The sequence below is a fragment of the Zeus faber genome (assembly GCF_960531495.2).
Source record: "Zeus faber genome assembly, chromosome: 1".
Lineage (NCBI taxonomy): Eukaryota > Metazoa > Chordata > Actinopteri > Zeiformes > Zeidae > Zeus > Zeus faber.
This window is the reverse complement of record NC_137193.1, coordinates 54,943,460-54,963,053: the sequence shown is the minus strand read 5'-3', so window position 1 is coordinate 54,963,053 and position 19,594 is coordinate 54,943,460. Positions and strand designations below refer to the sequence as shown.

The 19,594-nt window shown below is 43.1% G+C and overlaps 1 protein-coding gene across 1 annotated transcript; it reads left to right on the top strand.

The window, feature by feature from the left end:
• Positions 1-2,226: 2,226 nt before the first annotated feature.
• myo7ba (myosin VIIBa) lies at positions 2,227-19,566 on the top strand. Its single transcript, XM_080015435.1, has 45 exons — positions 2,227-2,352; positions 2,899-3,083; positions 3,193-3,314; positions 3,448-3,590; positions 3,683-3,796; positions 3,914-4,067; positions 4,219-4,295; positions 4,388-4,507; positions 4,998-5,140; positions 5,250-5,460; positions 5,781-5,916; positions 6,003-6,169; positions 6,894-7,034; positions 7,120-7,278; positions 7,377-7,469; positions 7,563-7,657; positions 7,743-7,827; positions 7,916-8,134; positions 8,246-8,446; positions 8,573-8,782; positions 8,866-9,030; positions 9,146-9,445; positions 9,767-9,927; positions 10,022-10,148; positions 10,263-10,382; positions 10,483-10,656; positions 10,797-11,024; positions 11,192-11,359; positions 11,459-11,576; positions 12,369-12,495; positions 12,741-12,907; positions 13,209-13,390; positions 13,493-13,614; positions 13,735-13,939; positions 14,263-14,405; positions 15,029-15,184; positions 15,452-15,557; positions 16,358-16,471; positions 16,587-16,674; positions 16,855-16,952; positions 17,797-17,982; positions 18,250-18,366; positions 18,542-18,625; positions 18,733-18,852; positions 19,217-19,566. Exons 1-45 carry the CDS (start codon positions 2,242-2,244, stop codon positions 19,310-19,312), a joined length of 6,558 nt encoding a protein of 2,185 aa, XP_079871561.1. The 5' UTR covers positions 2,227-2,241; the 3' UTR covers positions 19,313-19,566.
• The last annotated feature ends 28 nt before the right edge of the window (positions 19,567-19,594 follow it).

Sequence of the window (19,594 nt, the reverse complement as noted above, 5' to 3'; positions counted from 1 at the left end):
AAACCACACTGTTAATTGAAGTGTTACATACTGCTTTCTATCCTCCATGAGAGTCTGGCTGTCATGCTGTAATCACAAGTTTCAACTCCTGTGGTTTCAAAAGGTACACACTAAAGAGAACCAGTGAACTTTGTATAATTAGAATGGTGGAATACGTTTGTGTTTGTATAACACTGTAAATGCGTTTTGTTCTTTGTTTTGTTTTTCCCGTTGGCTTGTTTTTTTTCAGGTTTTTGTACTTGTCCTGTGGCGCTTCATCTGCGGAGTGTTATGGTAATAACGTTATGAGCCTGAAAACATCCAGCTGTTGTACACTGTTTTTTTTTTGTTTTTTTTTTGTCCGTAATTATAGTAAAGCTACTTCCACAATATTGGCTTCCCTCTAGTTAACTGTCAATACAAATTGCAGGTTGAATAATAGAGGAATGGGTTTTTACGGGAAGAATGTCAATCGGTATTGATATTGGTATTAACATCTCCCATCTTCTTACTGTGGTTTTCACAAATGATCATCTCAATCGCATACCTTCATACATTTTAACTTTATCTTTGAAATGGCACAAAATATCGGGCATCACTCAGTCCTACAGATATTAAATTGTCATATTTGCTGATGAGTGTACACACCTTTTATAGACATGTCCTTCCAGTCATCTCTGCAATCCATTTACAACATAATTGCCTGAGCACACTGACCTCTTAATGTTTAATTCTGCCAATGGCCTCAGCCTTAAATGATTTCCCATTTGGACAACACACAAAGATAAATATTGAATGTGTAAATCTTCATACAACACATAATGACCACAATGCAGATTTGGGCATCTATCACTGTTTTGGGTGTGTTTTCTTCTTTTTTTTTTTTTTTTTCCTTTTTTCCTTCTGTAGTTCATTCTTTGCAAATTATATGCTAAAATACAATATTGTATACAGTTTTATTTTTATTTACACATTTAAATGTGGTTATTATTGAGGCTAGGGTTGATTTTGGAGAAGGTCCATATTTCCACTACTTAGTTATCATTCTATGAAAATATATTTAGGTAAAAACTATTCTATCCGATGCAAACATTTTATAGAATTCAAAAATAATTGACGTAAGTAATAAGTCTCCAGGAAACCTATGAAGAACCTTTCCTGTAAACCTATGAGCGTTGTTTGAGTGTCTTGTGGTCTCTGTGTGGATCTGCTGTGAATCCGCTCCCGGCCAGGCCTTAAGTCCTCTGGATGTAACAGCACCGCGGGGCTTTACTCTGAGCCGGAGCAAAGTCAAAGTGCCATAAAGAGGTGAAGCTCTTTGCTTCCTGGTATACAGCACTGCACTACGAGACCAGGCTTTTACCCCAAGGAACGGCTGGAACCACCAAGGAAACATTTCCTGGGTGAGATTCGATATATTCGTGAAACGACTTTGGTGGTTAATATTTCCTGGTTTTTGTACTTACTTTGTGGCCGGTGTTTTTTTTCCCCCAAGGGTGTTACTTGATTCGTTTATGATGTCTGTTGGTTTCAATGGACTTTTTTTATTTCGATTAAGTCATTATAGAGAGATTTTACCTTTTTTGACATCTCAAGATAATATTGAATATTATTTTTGGTATTTAGATTTAAATATATCAGATAAATATGAGACAATTATCATTTAGATATTTAAAAAAATACTTAATTAGTCTTTGTTGCTAAAGCAGTCTATAATACGCTTCCTCTGTAGTACATTTATTGGAGAGTAATATTGGCTTTGCTTGTTGGTATTACCGGGGTTTGCCCTGACCTGGCCACCTTTATGTAAGTATACTGTATGACAGATTACATTGAGTTATAGGGATGAAATTAGTTATTCTTTTTGCAGGCTGGTTACAGTCTTCCATTATGGTGCATTTGAGGAAGGTAAGAGTGATATTAATAATTGATATAGATATAAAACCATGTCCAGATACTTATTGGGTCCTTGAGTGTTTATAGGATCATAAACCTTTTCTCCCAGTCACTCATGTTTCTTCAACCAGGGCGATTTCGTTTGGGTGGACTCTGGTATCAGTGTTCCTATCGGTGCAGAGGTTAAGCTCTCGGCCACTGGGCAGCTCCAGCTGATCGATGATGAAGGAAAGGTACACAACAAACTGAGTGGTACTTTTATTTACTGCTTGAGAAGCCCATGGTTTGGACAAATATGCAATGTATTTTCCCATGATCTGTGTACAGGAGCACAAGATCAGCAAGAAAGGTGATAACATCCACCCGATGCACCCCACCTCGGTGAAAGGTGTGGACGACATGATAAGTCTGGGCGACCTGAACGAGGCAGGGCTTCTCAGAAACCTCCTGGTTCGTCACAAGGAGGGCCTCATATATGTACGTTTCCTCATCACCGGAGACTTTGTTTTCAGAGTTGCAGAACCACCCAGTTTTATGGTGTCCATAACTTGCGACGGCCATCCTGTCCAGTCCATTCCTTTTCCCCCATGAATTGACTCTCTGTCTTGGACTTTGCCCTGTGGTTTATCACAGTGTTATTTGTCTCCATAGAGACCAAGGAGCCTCTGTTACAAGAGCGCATCCTGCCACGGCATCACAGCGGCCCACTATGTCTTCAAATATGAATGAGGCCATTTTTATAAAACCAAAACACAAAATGCTCCAAATTTGAACGGGTCACCCATATTCTATTTATCACTCGAAATAGAGTAGAATACAGTTTGGTATTAAAGAGACTTCTTCGGAGCTCATCCAACAAATTCCTACCAGTGGATGAAAATCAAAAGAATCACAATGAATTGGAAACCGCGCCTACTACCACGATTCTCTTGTTTGATGACCCTCCCCATAATATCACCTCTTGTTTACAGACTTTACAACATTGCTGCTCAGAGACCGACAACCTCCCTCTTTGTTTTCCAGACCTACACGGGCTCCATCCTGGTTGCGGTCAACCCTTACCATCTCCTCCCTATCTACACCACCGAGCAGGTGCAGCAGTACACCGACAGACGCCTGGGGGAACTGCCCCCGCATGTGTTTGCCATCGCTGACACCTGCTATTTCAACATGCGGAGAAGCAGGAGGAACCAGTGCTGTGTAATCAGGTCCTGTCCTGGTCAAATAACAGCCAATGAGAATAGATGTTACTAGAAAATGTACTAAGCATGGCATACGGAGGGCATACGTTTTTTAATTCTACATTTTCCTTATCAGTGGGGAATCGGGAGCAGGGAAAACCGAGAGTACCAAACTGATTCTTCATTTTCTGGCTGCGGTCAGCGGCCGGCACTCCTGGATCGAGCAGCAGATTCTTGAAGCCAACCCCATCTTGGAGGGTACTGGCACATTGCATCCACGAACACCATGATCAGAGTTAATAAAGAGCTATTACAAATGATGACTCTTTTTTAACATTTTTTTATTTTTAACCTTTAAGTCAGTCATGAAAATCGCTTGCTATACTTCCAGCTTTTGGTAATGCCAAAACCATCCGCAACGACAACTCCAGTCGCTTTGGAAAGTACATTGATATCAACTTCAACAAGAACGGCTCCATTGAAGGGGCCCGTGTGGAGCAGTACCTGCTGGAGAAGTCTCGTGTTTGTCGGCAGGTGATGACAGCGACTGACCACATTTCAACAGGAATAGCGTTGAAAGTCATTTCAAATAAGTTGAAATTTTATCTGCTGCCTTCTGTGTTCAGGCCTCTGAGGAAAGGAACTACCACATCTTTTATTACATGATGATGGGCATGTCGGACGAGCAGAAGAACAGCCTTTCCCTGGGGAGCACGTCTGAGTACAACTACCTGACCATGGTACCGAAACTGACTTTGAAATTAAACACAATAACTGTTTCTTATTCCTTCATTTCTAACACTGACCTAGATCGGAGGCGTTCCCGTTCAGGACGTAAACAGCTGATCGCTTTTCAGGGAAACTGCACGAGCTGTGAGGGACGCGATGACGTTAAGGAATACGCTCACTTTCGCTCGGCCCTCCAGATCTTGATGTTCACCGAAAACGACTCCTGGGAAATCTACAAACTCCTCGCTGCCATCCTTCACCTGGGAAACGTGAACTTTGAAGGTCAGAGGAACCGTGACGTGTATCTACAGTGCACTGAGGCCTTCGAATTCTAACACACATGTGAGCGTGGATTTCCTGGTACCCCAGAAGTGCTGTTTTAGCTGAGCTCAGATCTTTACTTTTATTTCTCCTTCCTCTTACGTCATTTAAGGCACCATGGTAAATAACCTGGAGGGGTGTGACATCTTTGCATCATCCCATTTCAACATGGCGAGCAAGCTCTTGGAGGTATGAATTTTTCATTTGATCCACTGTTATTAAACTCACGCGCCTATAAGACGCTTGGACTGCTTCTGGTTCTTTCTTTCCCTTCACTGTAGATTAATCCAAAGGCGCTGGAGAAGAATCTGACTCAACGCTCCTTCATGACCTCCAGGGAGCAGGTGGCCAAGCCTCTCACATGCTCTCAGGCCATGGACGGCAGGGATGCTTTCGTTAAGGTTGATATTACATCACAACATATCTTCCAAACTAGTGAGACTATCCCAACCTATCAGTGAGACTATTCCCCAGAACCTGCATAATAAGTACACATTCAGACCCCCTTGCTGCTTTAGTTGTTTTTGTTGTTGTTGCTGCTAGTGTCGATGTTGCTGTTGTTGTTTCCTGTGGCTGCTGCTGCTGTTGTTGCTGCCGTTGTTGTTGTTTTCTGTTGCTGTTGTTGCTATTGCGGTTGTAGTTGCTTTTGTTGTTGTTTTTGTTGTTGTCTCTGCTGCTTTTGTTGCTGCTGTTGTTTCAGGGGCATTCTTTTTTCGATTGTATTTATTTGTAAAGCGCATTGTGTTGCCCTGGTATGAAATGCGCTTTATAAATAAAGTGTGATTTGACTTGACTTGACGGAACTGTGATATCTTATTGTTGCCTTTGTTCATTTTGGTGTTTCACCCTCTTCTCCTTCTTCCCGTCCTCGGCTATTCTCTCTCTGTCCAGGCCATTTATGGAAAACTCTTCATCTGGGTTGTGGACAAAATCAACGCCGCCATTTTCAAGCCCCCTCCAGAGGACTCAGACGAGCTCCCCCAAGCCATAGGTTTACTCGACATCTTCGGCTTTGAGAACTTCCTCAAAAACAGGTTGGCGATCATAGAGTTTGTTCATCTGCGTGAGGTTTAGTGTAAAGTGTTATAAATGTCCTTTAATCCTTCTTTGCTTTGTTTGTGGGGTTTGTGTGCCGCGTTACAGCTTCGAGCAGCTGTGCATCAACTTTGCCAACGAGCAGCTGCAGCAGTTCTTTGTCCGCCATGTTTTCAAGTTGGAGCAGGAGGAGTACGCCTGCGAAAACATCGTCTGGACCCACATCAACTACAGCGACAACCAGTGCACCCTGGATGTGCTGGCCAACAAGCCGCTCAACGTGCTCGCCCTCATCGACGAGGAGAGCCACTTTCCCAAGGTGACTCCTCCTTGTAAGATAAGATAAGATAAGATAAAAAAAAGATCAGATAAGATAAAATAAGATCAGATCAAATCAAATCAGATCAGATCAGATAAAATCAGATAAGATGTGATAAGATAAAGTGAGATAAAACAAGATCAGATCAGATAAGATAAGATACAGTAAGATAAAACAAGATCAGATCAGATAATATCAAATCAGATCATATAACATCAAATCAGATCAGATTAGATAAGATAAAATAAGATAAAACAAGATCAGGTCAGATCACATCACATCAGATAAGTTTTTTATTCTCTCACTTTGTGAACCTTCAGGGTACAGATAACACCATGATGCAAAAGATGAACCAAGTCCACGGGAAAGGGGACATTTATATTCCCCCCAAGAACAACTATGAAACACAATTTGGAATCAATCACTTTGCGGGAGCCGTCTACTATGATTCAAAAGGTACTTACAGGAACACTAAGAAAGCCACACTTTCATGGCCCGTGCCATGTCCTTATTTCTTCGCTACTCCTCCTACCTGTTTTCAGGTTTCCTAGAGAAAAATCGCGATGCTGTCAGCTTCGATCTGATTCAACTGGTGGAGACGTCCGGCAACCAGCTCCTCAAGCAGAGCTTCCATGCAGAGCTCTCGTCCAGTACGGTCAAGAGCACAAATATTAAAATGAACATCACCACCCCAAAAAACTCCCTCAGGGTCAGTGCATCTTAACCCCTTTGCCGTAGTTAGTCTCATCTAGCGATTGTGATTTGAGGTTGGTGTTAAACGATGGTTTCAGCTTGCAGCTCTCTACGTCACTGTGCGATGTATTCTGCCAAGTGAGCCCATTTTTCGAATTTCAAATTGTTCTCGTAATGCTTTCAGGAAACCCCAGAACACATTTCTAGAAAAAAACACATGAATATAACCACAAGGTACATACAGTTTCCACATTGCAGCAGACATCACCCCAGCGCTGTGAAATCTGTTGATATGGTATTTAAAGTGAATATCCCAATTTTTTTTTTTTTATATGAATGTTCATTTAGCTGAAATTTCTGGTGTCAGAGGCAAACAAATGATGATTATACCCAGGTTTTTCCCAGTTCAGGAAAATTCCAAGTGTTATATACCCAGGTTTCGTATGTCAAGTTTCAATCTGTGGCTCATCTGCCAGAGAACCATTAAAGAAGTACTGATTAATAAAAGGTAAAATAAGACTAATAATAAAATCTGGTATGTGCTGGTATAAAAACCTGAGACAATTCACGACACAATCCCATTTACATTTAGGTGTCACTAAAATTCACCTTCACTGACTTTTCTCTGCTCTATTTACTCAAACCAGTTCAAAATTGGTTCAGAATTAACACCAATATTACAGCATATACAAGAGCTCTGTCGTTATGTTCATTATTGATCTTGAATATCAATGTTGCAGCAAATGGTTGATAGTAAGAAACGTGTGCCGACTTTGAGCGGTCAGTTCCGACAGTCCCTCGAGGCCCTGATGAAGGCGCTGACAGCGTGTCAGCCATATTTCATACGCTGCATCAAGCCCAACGACTTCAAGAAGCCTATGGTGAGGATTTTTCCTCGCTTTTACTTAGATGGCATTTCAAAAAGGTTCATCAAAACTTAAATATTAATATAGGAGACCGTCTCAGCTGTTCGACAGGGAGCTGTGCATGCGTCAGCTGCGTTACTCTGGGATGATGGAGACCATCAAGATCCGGAAGGCGGGATACCCCATACGCTACACCTTTGACGAGTTCCTGGAACGTTACCGGGTCCTGCTGAATGCATCCGTCTGCGATCCCAAAACAGTGAGCTGAAGATTGTAACATTAACTTGATTTTACAGTATAGCTGTATTTTCTGCCATGGAGTAATTCTTGTTTTTATTTTATTTTTTTCCCTAACAGGAAACTAAGACAAGATGCTGTGAAAGTATCTGTGAGAATGTTCTTGCAGGAGAAGGAGAGTGGAGGAGTGGCAAGACAAAGATATTTTTGAAAGTAATGCCCTTCATTCCCGCAAACACATTGTTTCTCCACTAATATTAATCAAGGGATCCCAATTTGTCATCCACTATATCCATTTCCTCTCAGGACTTCCACGACACCATGATCGAACTGGAGCGAATGAAGAAACTCAACGAGAAAGCGCTTCTGATCCAGAGAGTCCTGCGAGGATACAAATACAGGTAAAGGTTGGTTGGACGCGTTACACAATGAGCAGCTGCTTATTCAAACGCCACGAAACATAAAGACTCTTATTTCACCTTTTAGGAGAGAATTCCTGCGTAAAAAGGCCGCCGCCCTCGTCATCCAGAAGCACTGGAGAGGTCACCGAGGCAGAAAGCTCTACAGAGTGGTGGGTCAGCGGTGGTCATTTCCACAGATGGTACCGTGAAAAAACCTTCCCTCTGATATTCATTAACACATTTATCTTTTGAGTCCAGGTCCAGCTCGGCTTCGCTCGGCTGCAAGCCAAGGTCCGCTCTCGGCAGCTGCACTTCCAGTACAAGAACAAGCGAGAGGCGGCCCTGGTGCTGCAGGCCCAGGTCCGGGGATTCCTCGCCAGGAGGGAATGGACGCGCCAGAGAGCGGCTGTGGTCGTCCTGCAGGCGCACACCAGGGGCGCGCTGGCGAGAAAGGCTGTCAAGAAAATTAAAAGAGACGTAGGTTTATTTAGTTGCCCTAATAACTTGCAAAAAAATGCGACCCGATTATCGGTTAACAGAACTCAGACTTAGAGTTTCGTTTTACGATATTTTTGTCGCGCCCTCCAGATGTTTCTCTCGGCCAAAGAGAAACGAGAGGAGGAGCTGGCACGGCTGGAGAGACAGAGACGCCTGGAGGAGATTCTGAGGCAGAAGAGAGAGAGCACCCTATCAGAGTCCATCAGTGACCAGGAGATGGTGGACACCGTCTTTGGCTTTCTGCCCACTATGGTCGGAGGGCAGGAAGGACAAGCTCCCGTGGGATTTGAGGTTAATATAACTGAAAAAGCAATGCTGGATGTATTGGATGACGCAGCCGTTTTCCACAGTGAAATTAAATATTCGGTGGTGAACACGAAAAGTTAGAGCAACTTTTTGTCTGTTTTCCATGTGTAGGATTTGGAGAGGAAGAGGACAGTTTCTGTTGTGGACCTGGATGAACTCCCCATGGTGGAGGACCTCCCTGAGGAAAGCAACGACGACTTGGATGAGTACTCCTTCTCCAAATTTGCCTCGATGTACTTCCAGGGTGCTGCCACCCCCACCCACATCCGCCAAAGACTCAGACAGCCTCTTCTGTACCACGAAGACGAGGGCGATGTCCTGGTACCGTTCCCATCGCAACACCATTCATCGTCCCATTATTCGGCTTTTGATTCACTGATCTGCCGGTTTTCTCTTTTCATTAGGCTTCTGTTACGGTGTGGTGGATCATCCTGAGGTTCATGGGTGACCTCCCGGAGCCCAAAAAGCAGGTCCAGGTCGGGGGCGCTCGCACAGCGGGCCACTCGCTGCCAGAGGAGCTGGTCTCCAGAAAGGACCGACGACTCAGCCACATGGTGGGCTTGGACCAGGTGAAAACATAGGAAACGCTCGGAGGTCCCAAAAGCATTTGAAGCAAGATCCTTTTTTAATGTCCACTTTGCATGTTCACATAATCACTCGCTGCGTTTCCTTTTCTTTTTAAAGAGGGTGTTAAGGAGTAAAAAAGAGAGCAATGCTTCCATCGTCCCGGAGGAAGCCAAACCAAACAGGAAAAGTTCCCTTTTCACAGACTTGCTTACACGAAACAGAAAGGCGTCCGCTGTGCCTAATGAGGCGGCTCAGAGCAGCAAGGCCTACACGGCTCCAGAAGCGGCGCCCCGGGGCAGGAAGACTTCCGTATTCACTGACCTGCTGACGAGGAACAAAAAGACACCCAGCATTCCAGAAAAGGGAATGCCAGAAAGCGCCTCCAGGACCCGGAAGCCCTCCGTCATCATGGAGGAGGTGAGAAACATCTCTAGAGCTCGCAGTAGCGCTTTTATTTTTCAACTTATCTCAGTGCTGCACAGACAGTTTAGTGTAAGTCCACTTTTCTGACTATAAAGGAAGGGAATTATGTCTGTCTGTCTGTCTGGATGTATGTGTGTGTTTTGATTATCTTGATAACCGTTCATCCGATCTACTTCACACTTGGCAGGTGTATTGCAAATCATTGACATTTTGTTAAAATGCACCATTAAAATGTCTTTGAAAGCCTTAAATTGTGAATGGGCGTGCACTAGTATAGTCAATTTACAGTGAATAACTTCACAGTATTTCTTACAGTCAAATGAACAGGCTGAGGACTCCAAGCCCTTCACAATGCAGACGGTGAATGAGGACAGCGATGTGATGATTGGAGAGGGACCCACCCTGGACCACCCCATGACATCCCTGGAGAAACTCCACATCATTGTGGGATACGCCATCATCCGAAGTGATCTCAGGTGACAGAGAGTTGATTCCGGACTCACCTTATAACTTTATTTGACTTAACTTTTTGCTTCTTTTTTTTTTAACATGCCTCTTCCTTTCCCTCAGAGATGAGATCTACTGCCAGATATGCAAGCAGCTTCAGGATAACAATAATCGTGGCAGCTACTTCCGAGGGTGGATCCTGCTCTCGCTTTGTCTGGGCATTTTCCCTCCGACTGATCGCTTTATCAAGGTACTCCATCTCTATCCCCTACTGAGCCACCTGAATATTATATTATATTATATTATATTATATTATATTATTATAATGTAATATAATGTAATATTTTTCCTTCCAAATTGGTAGTATCTCCAAAGTTTCATCCGTTCCAGCCCTATTGGCTATGCTTCCTACTGTGCTGAAAGACTACGACGCACTGTAATCAATGGAGTACGTGGGGAGCCGCCCAGCTGGTTGGAGCTACAAGTGAGTGGAGTCATGAAAACAACTTCTGTAATGTAAAGTCTGCTGACCTTAGTCTCAACAGTAGTGACTTCATAATGCTGTTTTTATCTTGCTGAAATAGGCAACCAAGACGAAAAGGCCACTGACTGTGTCTGTGACTCTCATGGACGGTCGCACCATCAGCGTGCCTGTCGACTCAGCATCCACCTCCAAGGAGATCTGTAGCATGCTGTCCCAAAAAATTAGACTTAAAGACACCTTTGGCTTTTCTCTCTATGTGGCCTTGTATGAGAAGGTGAGCAATGCACCAGAGACAGTGTGGTAGAAGGAGATAGGGATGCATGTTTGCTTTAGTAACTTACCTAGTTTAATTTAAGACATAATAGTAGATTAAATGGTTTTAATATCGCGTGGCTGCGGTGGCGTGTGTTTCAGGTGTGGGCTCTGGGCAGCGCCCGGGAGCACGTGATGGACGCCATCTCCCAGTGCGAGCAGGAGGTAAAGAGAAAAGGGGGCCAGGAGCAGCACACCCCCTGGCGCCTCTACTTCCGCAAAGAAATCTTTACCCCCTGGCACGACAGCGAGGGGGACAGCATCAGCACGGAGCTCATCTACAAACAGATCGTCCGTGGTCTGAAGTTTGGAGAGTACCAGAGCAATAAGGTGAAATGCCGGTTAAGAGTCGGTACTATTTAGCGCTCTAATGTAAGAAATACATCCCAAGGAAGTTGAAGCAACGTGAAGGGAATTTCAGTGAAATGACGATTGACGTTAACAAACTCAGCTTTTGGCAGCTTCAAATCTCACACCCCCGTCTTCACTTCACACAGGAGGATGACTTAGTTCAGCTTGCCACTAAACATTTATACATCCAGTATGGATCGGAGAGCAGCCAGGACAGCGTTAAAGCTGCCGTGCAGGACTGCATCAGCAACTCTCTGCTGGAGGCCAAGTCGGAGGCCAAATGGGTGCAGATGGTCAGCACGGTTCACGCTCAGGTCAGTGAAGTCTTACATTAGTGGGCATGTGATTTTACGACTGCAAATCACCTTATTGAAAAAGATGCATTATTCATGTTTTTTCTTTCTTACCCCAAGGGCTTGTACATCAGTCCAAGCCAAAAGGCCACGGACGTGAAGGCAGAGGTGGTGGAGTACGCCCGTCAGAAGTGGCCGATATTTTTCTCGAGGTTCTTTGAGGTCGTCAAGGTTTCAGGTCGGCATCTAATCCCATTCAAAGTTTCTAATGGCTTGGTTGTTTGATTTTGGATATGTGCTACATTTCAAATGCAATAATGCAATCCTGAAAGTAAGCCGTTTTACTGTGAAGAAAAGGGGAAAATGTTTTTGCAAGCTGCCAGGAAAAAAACAAGGGAATTGTGGCATGCCTGTATATCTGGAGAGTTGGGTTGTATTTATTGTATCATACTCATTTGAAAAAAAGACCCTGGAGCAGATGAAAACATTGTATATTGAGATAAAGAACATTTTGGACCATATCGCTGTATAGAAAGACAGATAGAGATAAAGTAAAGCGATGAAATTAGTATCATAGCCCGGCATGTAATAAGACATTGAGTGTGTGTGGTTGCTGCTTTTTTTTCCTTCCAAATTTGTACTCCACTCATTAACCAATTACCTACGTTTTTTTGATTTCACAAAAATCAAACAGTACATTATTTTATCATATCCCTAAATTTCCAACCCCTACATTGACCTGTCTTCGAAATCAGCTTCAAACACCAAACAGCCACACGACATACAGTAACAATTATAAATATTTTTCTCCCTCATAAAATGAAGTCCAAGCAATTGCCCCAAACCTGCAGCTGAATGACAGTGACTCTATCCGAAATATAAATACAGAACTCCATCTCTCTGTCCAAGCTTTAAGATAACACAGAACAGGAATATGTAGGAGCGCTTATCTCCTTATAGGAATGTATCTCATATTTCCCATGAGTCGTGCTTTACTGTGCCTATTTGCTCTATGGATATGCATTTACAGGCCCTCCTCTGCCCAAGAGCAAGTTCATAGTGGCCATTAACTGGACTGGTATCACATTCCTGGACGAAAGAGAGAGGAGGCTGCTGGAACTCTCCTATCCGGAAGTGTCCGCAGTCAACACCGTGAGGTATAGACCCTGGACACACACACACACACACACACGCACGCACGCACACACGCAGGCATGCACACACACACACACACACACACACACACACACACACACACACACACACACACACACACACACACACACACACACACACACACACACTAACACACACACACACAGTAACACACCCAGAGGAGAATGTAAGTTTGGGAGAGTGCCCCTGTTTTACTTTTGAGTGTCCCCTGTCCTCCCTTACTCAGGGAAAGTAAGGCTTTGGGCCACTCGGTCTGCCTCCTGACGCTCAAAGGAGACTTCACGCTCAGCGGGGTCATGGTCGAGGACTTGGCCGAGCTGCTCCACATGTTCCTGGCTGGACTGACAGAGCGCTCACAGTACGCCGTGACCCTGAAGGAAGTCAACAGGCAAGGTCAGACCATCAAGGATAGTTAGAGTAGGATCTGCACTTATTGTCTTTGCACATCATCTCCACAGCAGAATAAATCAACCCTAACCCCTAAGCTCTAACCCCGACCCCAACCCCAACCCCCAACCCCCAACCCCTAACCCCTAACCCCGACCCCTAACCCCTAACCCTTAACCCCTAACCCTTAACCCTTAACCCTAACCCCAATCCCCTAACCCTAACCCTAACCCTAACCCACCGCCTAAGTGGTAATTTCATCAAGTGTTTCTGCAAGAATTCGTAAGTGTCCCTATTTTCTCTCCAGAGGACCCAACGTTGCTGAGCTTCAAAAAAGGAGAGCTCCTCTTCATCATTAAAGATGAGGAATTTTCTTTTGAGCGTGGCTGGATAAAGGGCAAAAGCGAGCGCACTGGCCGGGTGGGAGCCGTACGTACAGACACCGTCTTGGTCCTGCCCACGCTCAGCAAACCCACCAACGAAGTTATGGTATGCGGATGTATAGAGTACAAGTTGCTCCTCTCAGGTGAGTCTTTTTTTTTCCTGTATCTTATAAGAATTAATCAATAATTTGATACTTCTTTATTGCAGAGCCTCCTCAATCTGTCCCCTGACCAGAGGAAGACCGCCATTCAGGCCACGCTGAGAGAAACTGGCATGGTTGAAAGACTCGCCCCTTTCACTTTGAAAGAATTCTCCCTCGAGTACTTCAGGTGCAAAAACACGAGCTTCAGTTATTCATATATATCTCCTAAAACATTCTTACAAACTATATCATTTCAGCACATAACATTTCTGGATCCGACATTTGTAATGTAAACGTCCTATTCCAGGCAGCCCGTTAGAGACGTGAGCCGCCAGGTGATTTCCAAGAACGCGGCTCCTGAGAGGCTGTGGGTGAACTCCAGGGAACCGCTCAGACAGCCGCTCCTCAAGAGGCTGCTGGACAAACCCGACATCACCCACAAAGCCTGCCTGGCCTTCACCGATATCCTCCTCTTGCCAGCGAACCGTTTTTTCATGAGATCATGTCTATCAGTATTACTTTTCGTCTCAAAATATAACGGCTCAGTCTATGTATAGAGGATCCGTTTCCTACTGTTATTCAGTATAAAACAGTGGTGGCCAAAATTAATACATATACAAATATATTTTTTTATTAATTACAAAAAAAGATTGCCTTAAATTACACTGTGCTGTCCCTTCTGCTGCGGTCCACAAATGGATGATGAATAAATGACTTTTCTGTCCTTGTATTGCTCTTTAAACCAGCGTTGCCACCACCGGTATACAGTATAAGGTCATCAGGTCGAAAGCAGTGGTGCTTCCTCTTCTTTAACTGGTGCAAACCAATCCTGAAGTACATGGGAGATTACCCCACCAAGCAGTTGCAGAGCTCCCTGGAGCTCACCGACCAGATCTTCGGCGCCGCCACTCAGAGCGCGGCGCTCCGAGATGAAATCTACTGCCAGATCATGAAACAGATGACCAGCAACAACAACCGGTGAAGTTCTTGACATGACGCGTGGAAGATTTTCCACATTTAAATGAGCCTTGAGGGCTCAAGTAGGGGCCTTTGCCTTAACAATTGTGAAACGCAGGAAAAAATATCAAATCACTGCTGTCGTGAAAAAAGTCAGAGAAGAGATTTAAGTAAAACGAGCAGGGGTTCTGTTTAGTTTCTACATTCTGATGTTTTTCTGCCGTGATGAGAGTTAGAAGTTCAAGTTCAAGGTTTCTATTGTCACAAGCACAACAAAAGAGCATGGAGAGGGATGCTACTGGCGATGAAATGATTACACATAGAGCCAGCCACAACATTGTGAACAAAAACAAAATATAAATAACTATTATATAAAGATATGAAGACAAAACAGTTTTTTGCCAAAAGGTAGCTGTACAGTTATGGTGCATATTGCAGGTAAACACATAGCTGAGCTTTAGACTAATTGGCTGAGTGATGTTTCTAATTTCATATGTTCAGTGTAAATGGCATACTGTGTGTACTGCAAGTGGTTTTAACCATTAAATCAGCATGAAGATTTAGTAGTTGAGTGGTTTTAGCGGTTAGTCTTTGCAGTCATCCATCAGGTACCCTGACCCTCCCGTGTTTCCTCCACACCCCAGGTTCAGCTTGGAGCAGGGCTGGCAGCTGCTGTGGCTCTGCTGTGGCCTCTTCCCGCCCAGTCAAGCGCTGCTCAAACACACTCACCGTTTCCTGGAGTCGCGGCGGCGAGATCCCCTGGCCTCCGACTGTCTGCAGAGGCTGCAGAGCTCACTGAGGTAACCAACCGAGCATACTAACCAAGTATTTGTTCCAGGCACTGCTGCACAGCTCTGTGCTTCAGAGTGGAGTGTTTTTAAGTACTTGCGCTGACAGTGGCATAACGATTAAAAGTACGGTAGAGGTTGGGCACAGACCTACATCACAGCTGGTGCCGTGTCATTTTATTTTGTTTCATTTTTTCTGTTCCGGTGGGGAAGTGCCCTTCAAAGTATGTGGTGTCGAAATTATGCTTAGAAAAAACAAAAATATTTTGTTTTATGAAGCATGGAGCCGAGGAAGCTCCCACCCCACCAGGTGGAGGTAGATGCCATCCAGCAGAACAGCACCCAGATTTTCCACAAAGTCCACTTCCCAAATGACACAGATGAGGTATGCCCAATATGATATAAATATATGAATCCACAGTATACTCAACAAAAAAATTTACAGGTACTCCTCACTAAACGACCGAGTCCTGTTCCTAGGACCAGGTCGCTGAAAGCAAATTGGTGGATAAGCGAGGACCCTTGTTATTTCACAGTAAGGGGGCGTGACCATTGCAAACGCTAGTGTAGTGAATAGTGACAGACTGCAGGACTGAGAATGGTGATGAGATGAGATGTATATAGTAACTATAGTGTATATACTATATATAGTGTATATAGTGTATATAGTTATATAGTATATATAATATATATAGTGTATAAAATATATATAGTGTATATAGTATAAATAAATATATAGTATACAGTATATAGTATATATAGTGTGTATAGTATATATGGTATATATAGTTTATACTGTATATATAGTGTATATGTAGTGTATATAGTATATATAGTGTAAATACTGTATAGAGAATATATATAGTATATATAGTGTATATAGTATATATAGTGTGTATAGTGTATATAGTATATAAAGGGTGATGCATGATGAGATGCTTGATGCGGAGACACCGTGGTATTGTACACAGAGTACACTACAGACTGGTCAGAGAGCTGGTTGTAAGTCCGAACGGTCGTTAAACAGGTAGGTCACTAAGTGAGGAGTACCTGTATATAAAACAAAAAAGATTTCCAAAATGTTTCAAGTGGTGTTCCGTGGGTCCGCCTCACTGCATGCATGACATCTCCATCGAGTGTCCCCAATATGAACTCACTGAACTCTTGTGTTCTCTTCCGGCTTAGATCTTTGAAGTGACGACCAGCACTCGGATCAGGGACCTCATCCGCAGCATCACAAAGAAGATCAGTCTTCTTTCTGCAGACGGCTTCGGCATCTTTGTCAAAACACCCGACAAGGTTCATCCAAGGAACTCTAGGACGTGACTCGTGACATTTAGAAATCCCTGACCGTGACCGTGACCGTAAGGTGTGTTGTTCCTAATGGCAGTTCTGTCGTTGTGTTCATTTGAAGGTCCTCAGTTTGAACGACGCAGACTACTTCTTTGACAGCCTGAGACAGATCACAGACTGGTCCAAGAAAGCCAAGAGTGTCAAAGATGGTAAAGTTCCATCACCTCATTGGAATGCCTTGGGTGCTCTTGTTCACCCTGTGGGTTAACCTTTAACAGACCTATTTCCTCTTCATTGCTGTGTGTGTGTGTGTGTGTGTGTGTGTGTGTGTGTGTGTGTGTGTGTGTGTGTGTGTGTGTGTGTGTGTGTATTTTTATTAGGTGGGCCAGTGAATATACCCTACCTTGTGTTCTTCATGAGGAAGCTGTGGTTCAATGTGATCCCTGGTAGAGACCCAGAGGCTGACCTCATCTTCCATTACCATCAGGTACATCTTTGCTATGTTACACTAAGATGATTTATGTGGATTTGTAGAACTCAGACATGATAGTGTAAGGTTATGGCAGAATGCTAAAGTCATCGTAGACTAGGGATCGCCACCTTTTTAAGCCTGTGACCCTATTATAAGTTCCTAAAACAGTGATTAGAGACTGTGCCAAATGTTCTTCTTTTTCTCCTTTTATTATTATTTTGGAGTCAACACCACCAATTGTACGTGTTACGGTTCACCCTTTAGCCTATAAACTACAGCTTTAGTCTAAATAATCTTTCCAATGTTTCTTGTTGTCCTTTCAAAACTGTGCATTATGAGTCAAAAATATCATGGAATTAAAAAGATCACGGAGGTGAGGTGGAGGAGGTTAAAAGGTCAGGGAGTGTGGAAAAACCTCTTTAACTTGGATTTGGACCTGTTTCAACCCTTTTAACAGAGTTGTTCCCCGTATTCTCCCCCAAATCTCTTTATACATCTTAGACAAAATGAACTCCTCGATGCCTCAGTGATAGATGACATTATCTGCGGGTAGCAGCATTTTAGAAGCATTTATAAACTTTTTTTAAAACATAATATCAAATATATCAGACAGTCCTAAACACCTTTGAGTCAATTTTTAGATCACCTTTAGGCTTGTCTCACTAGGGAATTTATTATTATTATTATTATTATTATTATTATTATTATCATTATTACTATTATTACTATTATGTTAATACTACTACTACTACTACTACTACTACTACTACTAATTATAATAATAATAATAATGATAATAATATGAAGTATTACATTTAGTCGCCAGGTCAAGTCAGTTCATATATTGTTTGACCTGCAGGAGCTGCCCAAGTACTTGAGAGGATATCACGTTTGCACCAAGGAGGAAATGGTCAACATCGGGGCGCTGCTCTTCAGGATAAAGGCCAACGACGACAAGAGTCAGTTTGTGACGATTCCCAAGCTGCTGAAGGAGCTGATCCCCGGCGACCAGCTCAAGGCCGTGTCTGAGAATGAATGGAAGAAAGTACGAGGGGGATTTCTGTCGACTGAGGAAATCAATTCCTCACTTGTCTGCGTCATGAATTTCACGTCCTTAATCTCCATGAGTGGCCGACGTTAACAGCATGCCCTTCCTATGATATACCCAATGCTTCAATGAGCCATTGTCTTGGATTGGAAAGCTCCTTCGTTTTATTAATAGTAGACGGAACGGAGCAGAGAGTTTCATGAGAAAACTCAGATCCATAGCAGTGGATTTACGTAATGTTTCCATTGTCTAATTTTGTTGCAGAATATTGTCGCCGCTTACAACAAACAAGTTGGTATGACTGTTGGGGAAGCCATGGTGGGGTTTTTGAAAGTGGTTTGTCGATGGCCGACATTCGGCTGTGCGTTCTTTGAAGTCAAGGTATGTTCTGCGAGGGGTGGAAAGGGTTTTTTTTATAACCTTGTGGTAGTTATACTTCTCAAACTGTAGAACCACAATGGACGCTTGCACGTATAGCTCAGATAGTTTCACTATAATGATCATAATGAATTGATGATGATTTGCTTTTGTCTTTGTCTTTCTTTACATTTTCAAGCAAACCTCAGAACCGAATTTCCCAGACATCGTCAGAATTGCCATCAGCAAGCAGGGAGTTACCATCATCCACCCCAAAACCAAGGTAAAAGTGGTTTTGCATTGAGAGTGCATACAAAATAGCTCAAAATGTATCCTTAATATAATTCATATCCTGTTTTGAAAATAAAGCACCCTTTTCTATTTTTCAAGGACGTTCTGGCGACTCACCCTTTCAACCGCATCGCCAACTGGTGCAGTGGAAGTACGTACTTTCACATGACCCTGGGAAACCTCACCAAGGGAAGCAAATTCCTCTGTGAAACTTCACTGGTAAGTGTTTCTGTTGATAATGAACGCCAAGACACATGGCAAATTTGATTTGGTTGCACTTCTTAAAAAAAAAATGTTCAGGTCTTGGTGTAGTTTTTTGAACATAACAGTAGTATCAGGTTTCATTTGAAACTACATTCAGCATGAAGTTTTCCATATTGACTGTATGTGCTCGGAGCAATTTTCCTTAAATATTTATTTTGTAGCTCAAATGAGTGCCTTTGTTAATGACGTTACATCGATGTAGACACAAACATTCATTTTCTGTCTATTGTATATGTATGTGACAAATAATCTCTTGAACTTGAACTTGTTTCCATCTACTCGCTAATCGTTTCTTTATTTTGTTGTTCTTGATTTGAAGGGCTACAAGATGGATGACCTAATAACGTCCTACGTCAATATGTATCTCAAGGAACGAAAGACGGCGCAAACCAGAAACCAGCGCCTACAATTTTGAACCCCGTGCAGCCGTGATTCTCGAAATGTAGCAACAAACAAGCATACTGTCTATGTCACACACACACACACACACACAAAGAAACACAAACCATACATGTATGCATGCACATTTAAATGTGCCATTGATTGACTTGGCAAACGATTTCCTACATTTTAGATGATATTAATGTTCACGCTGGAAATACATGGCAAGAAGGCTTTAACAATTTTCATGCTGTGATCTTCTCACTCGATTAAGGTTGTCAACGAGTGTCGCACGAAGACCTTTACTTTAATATAA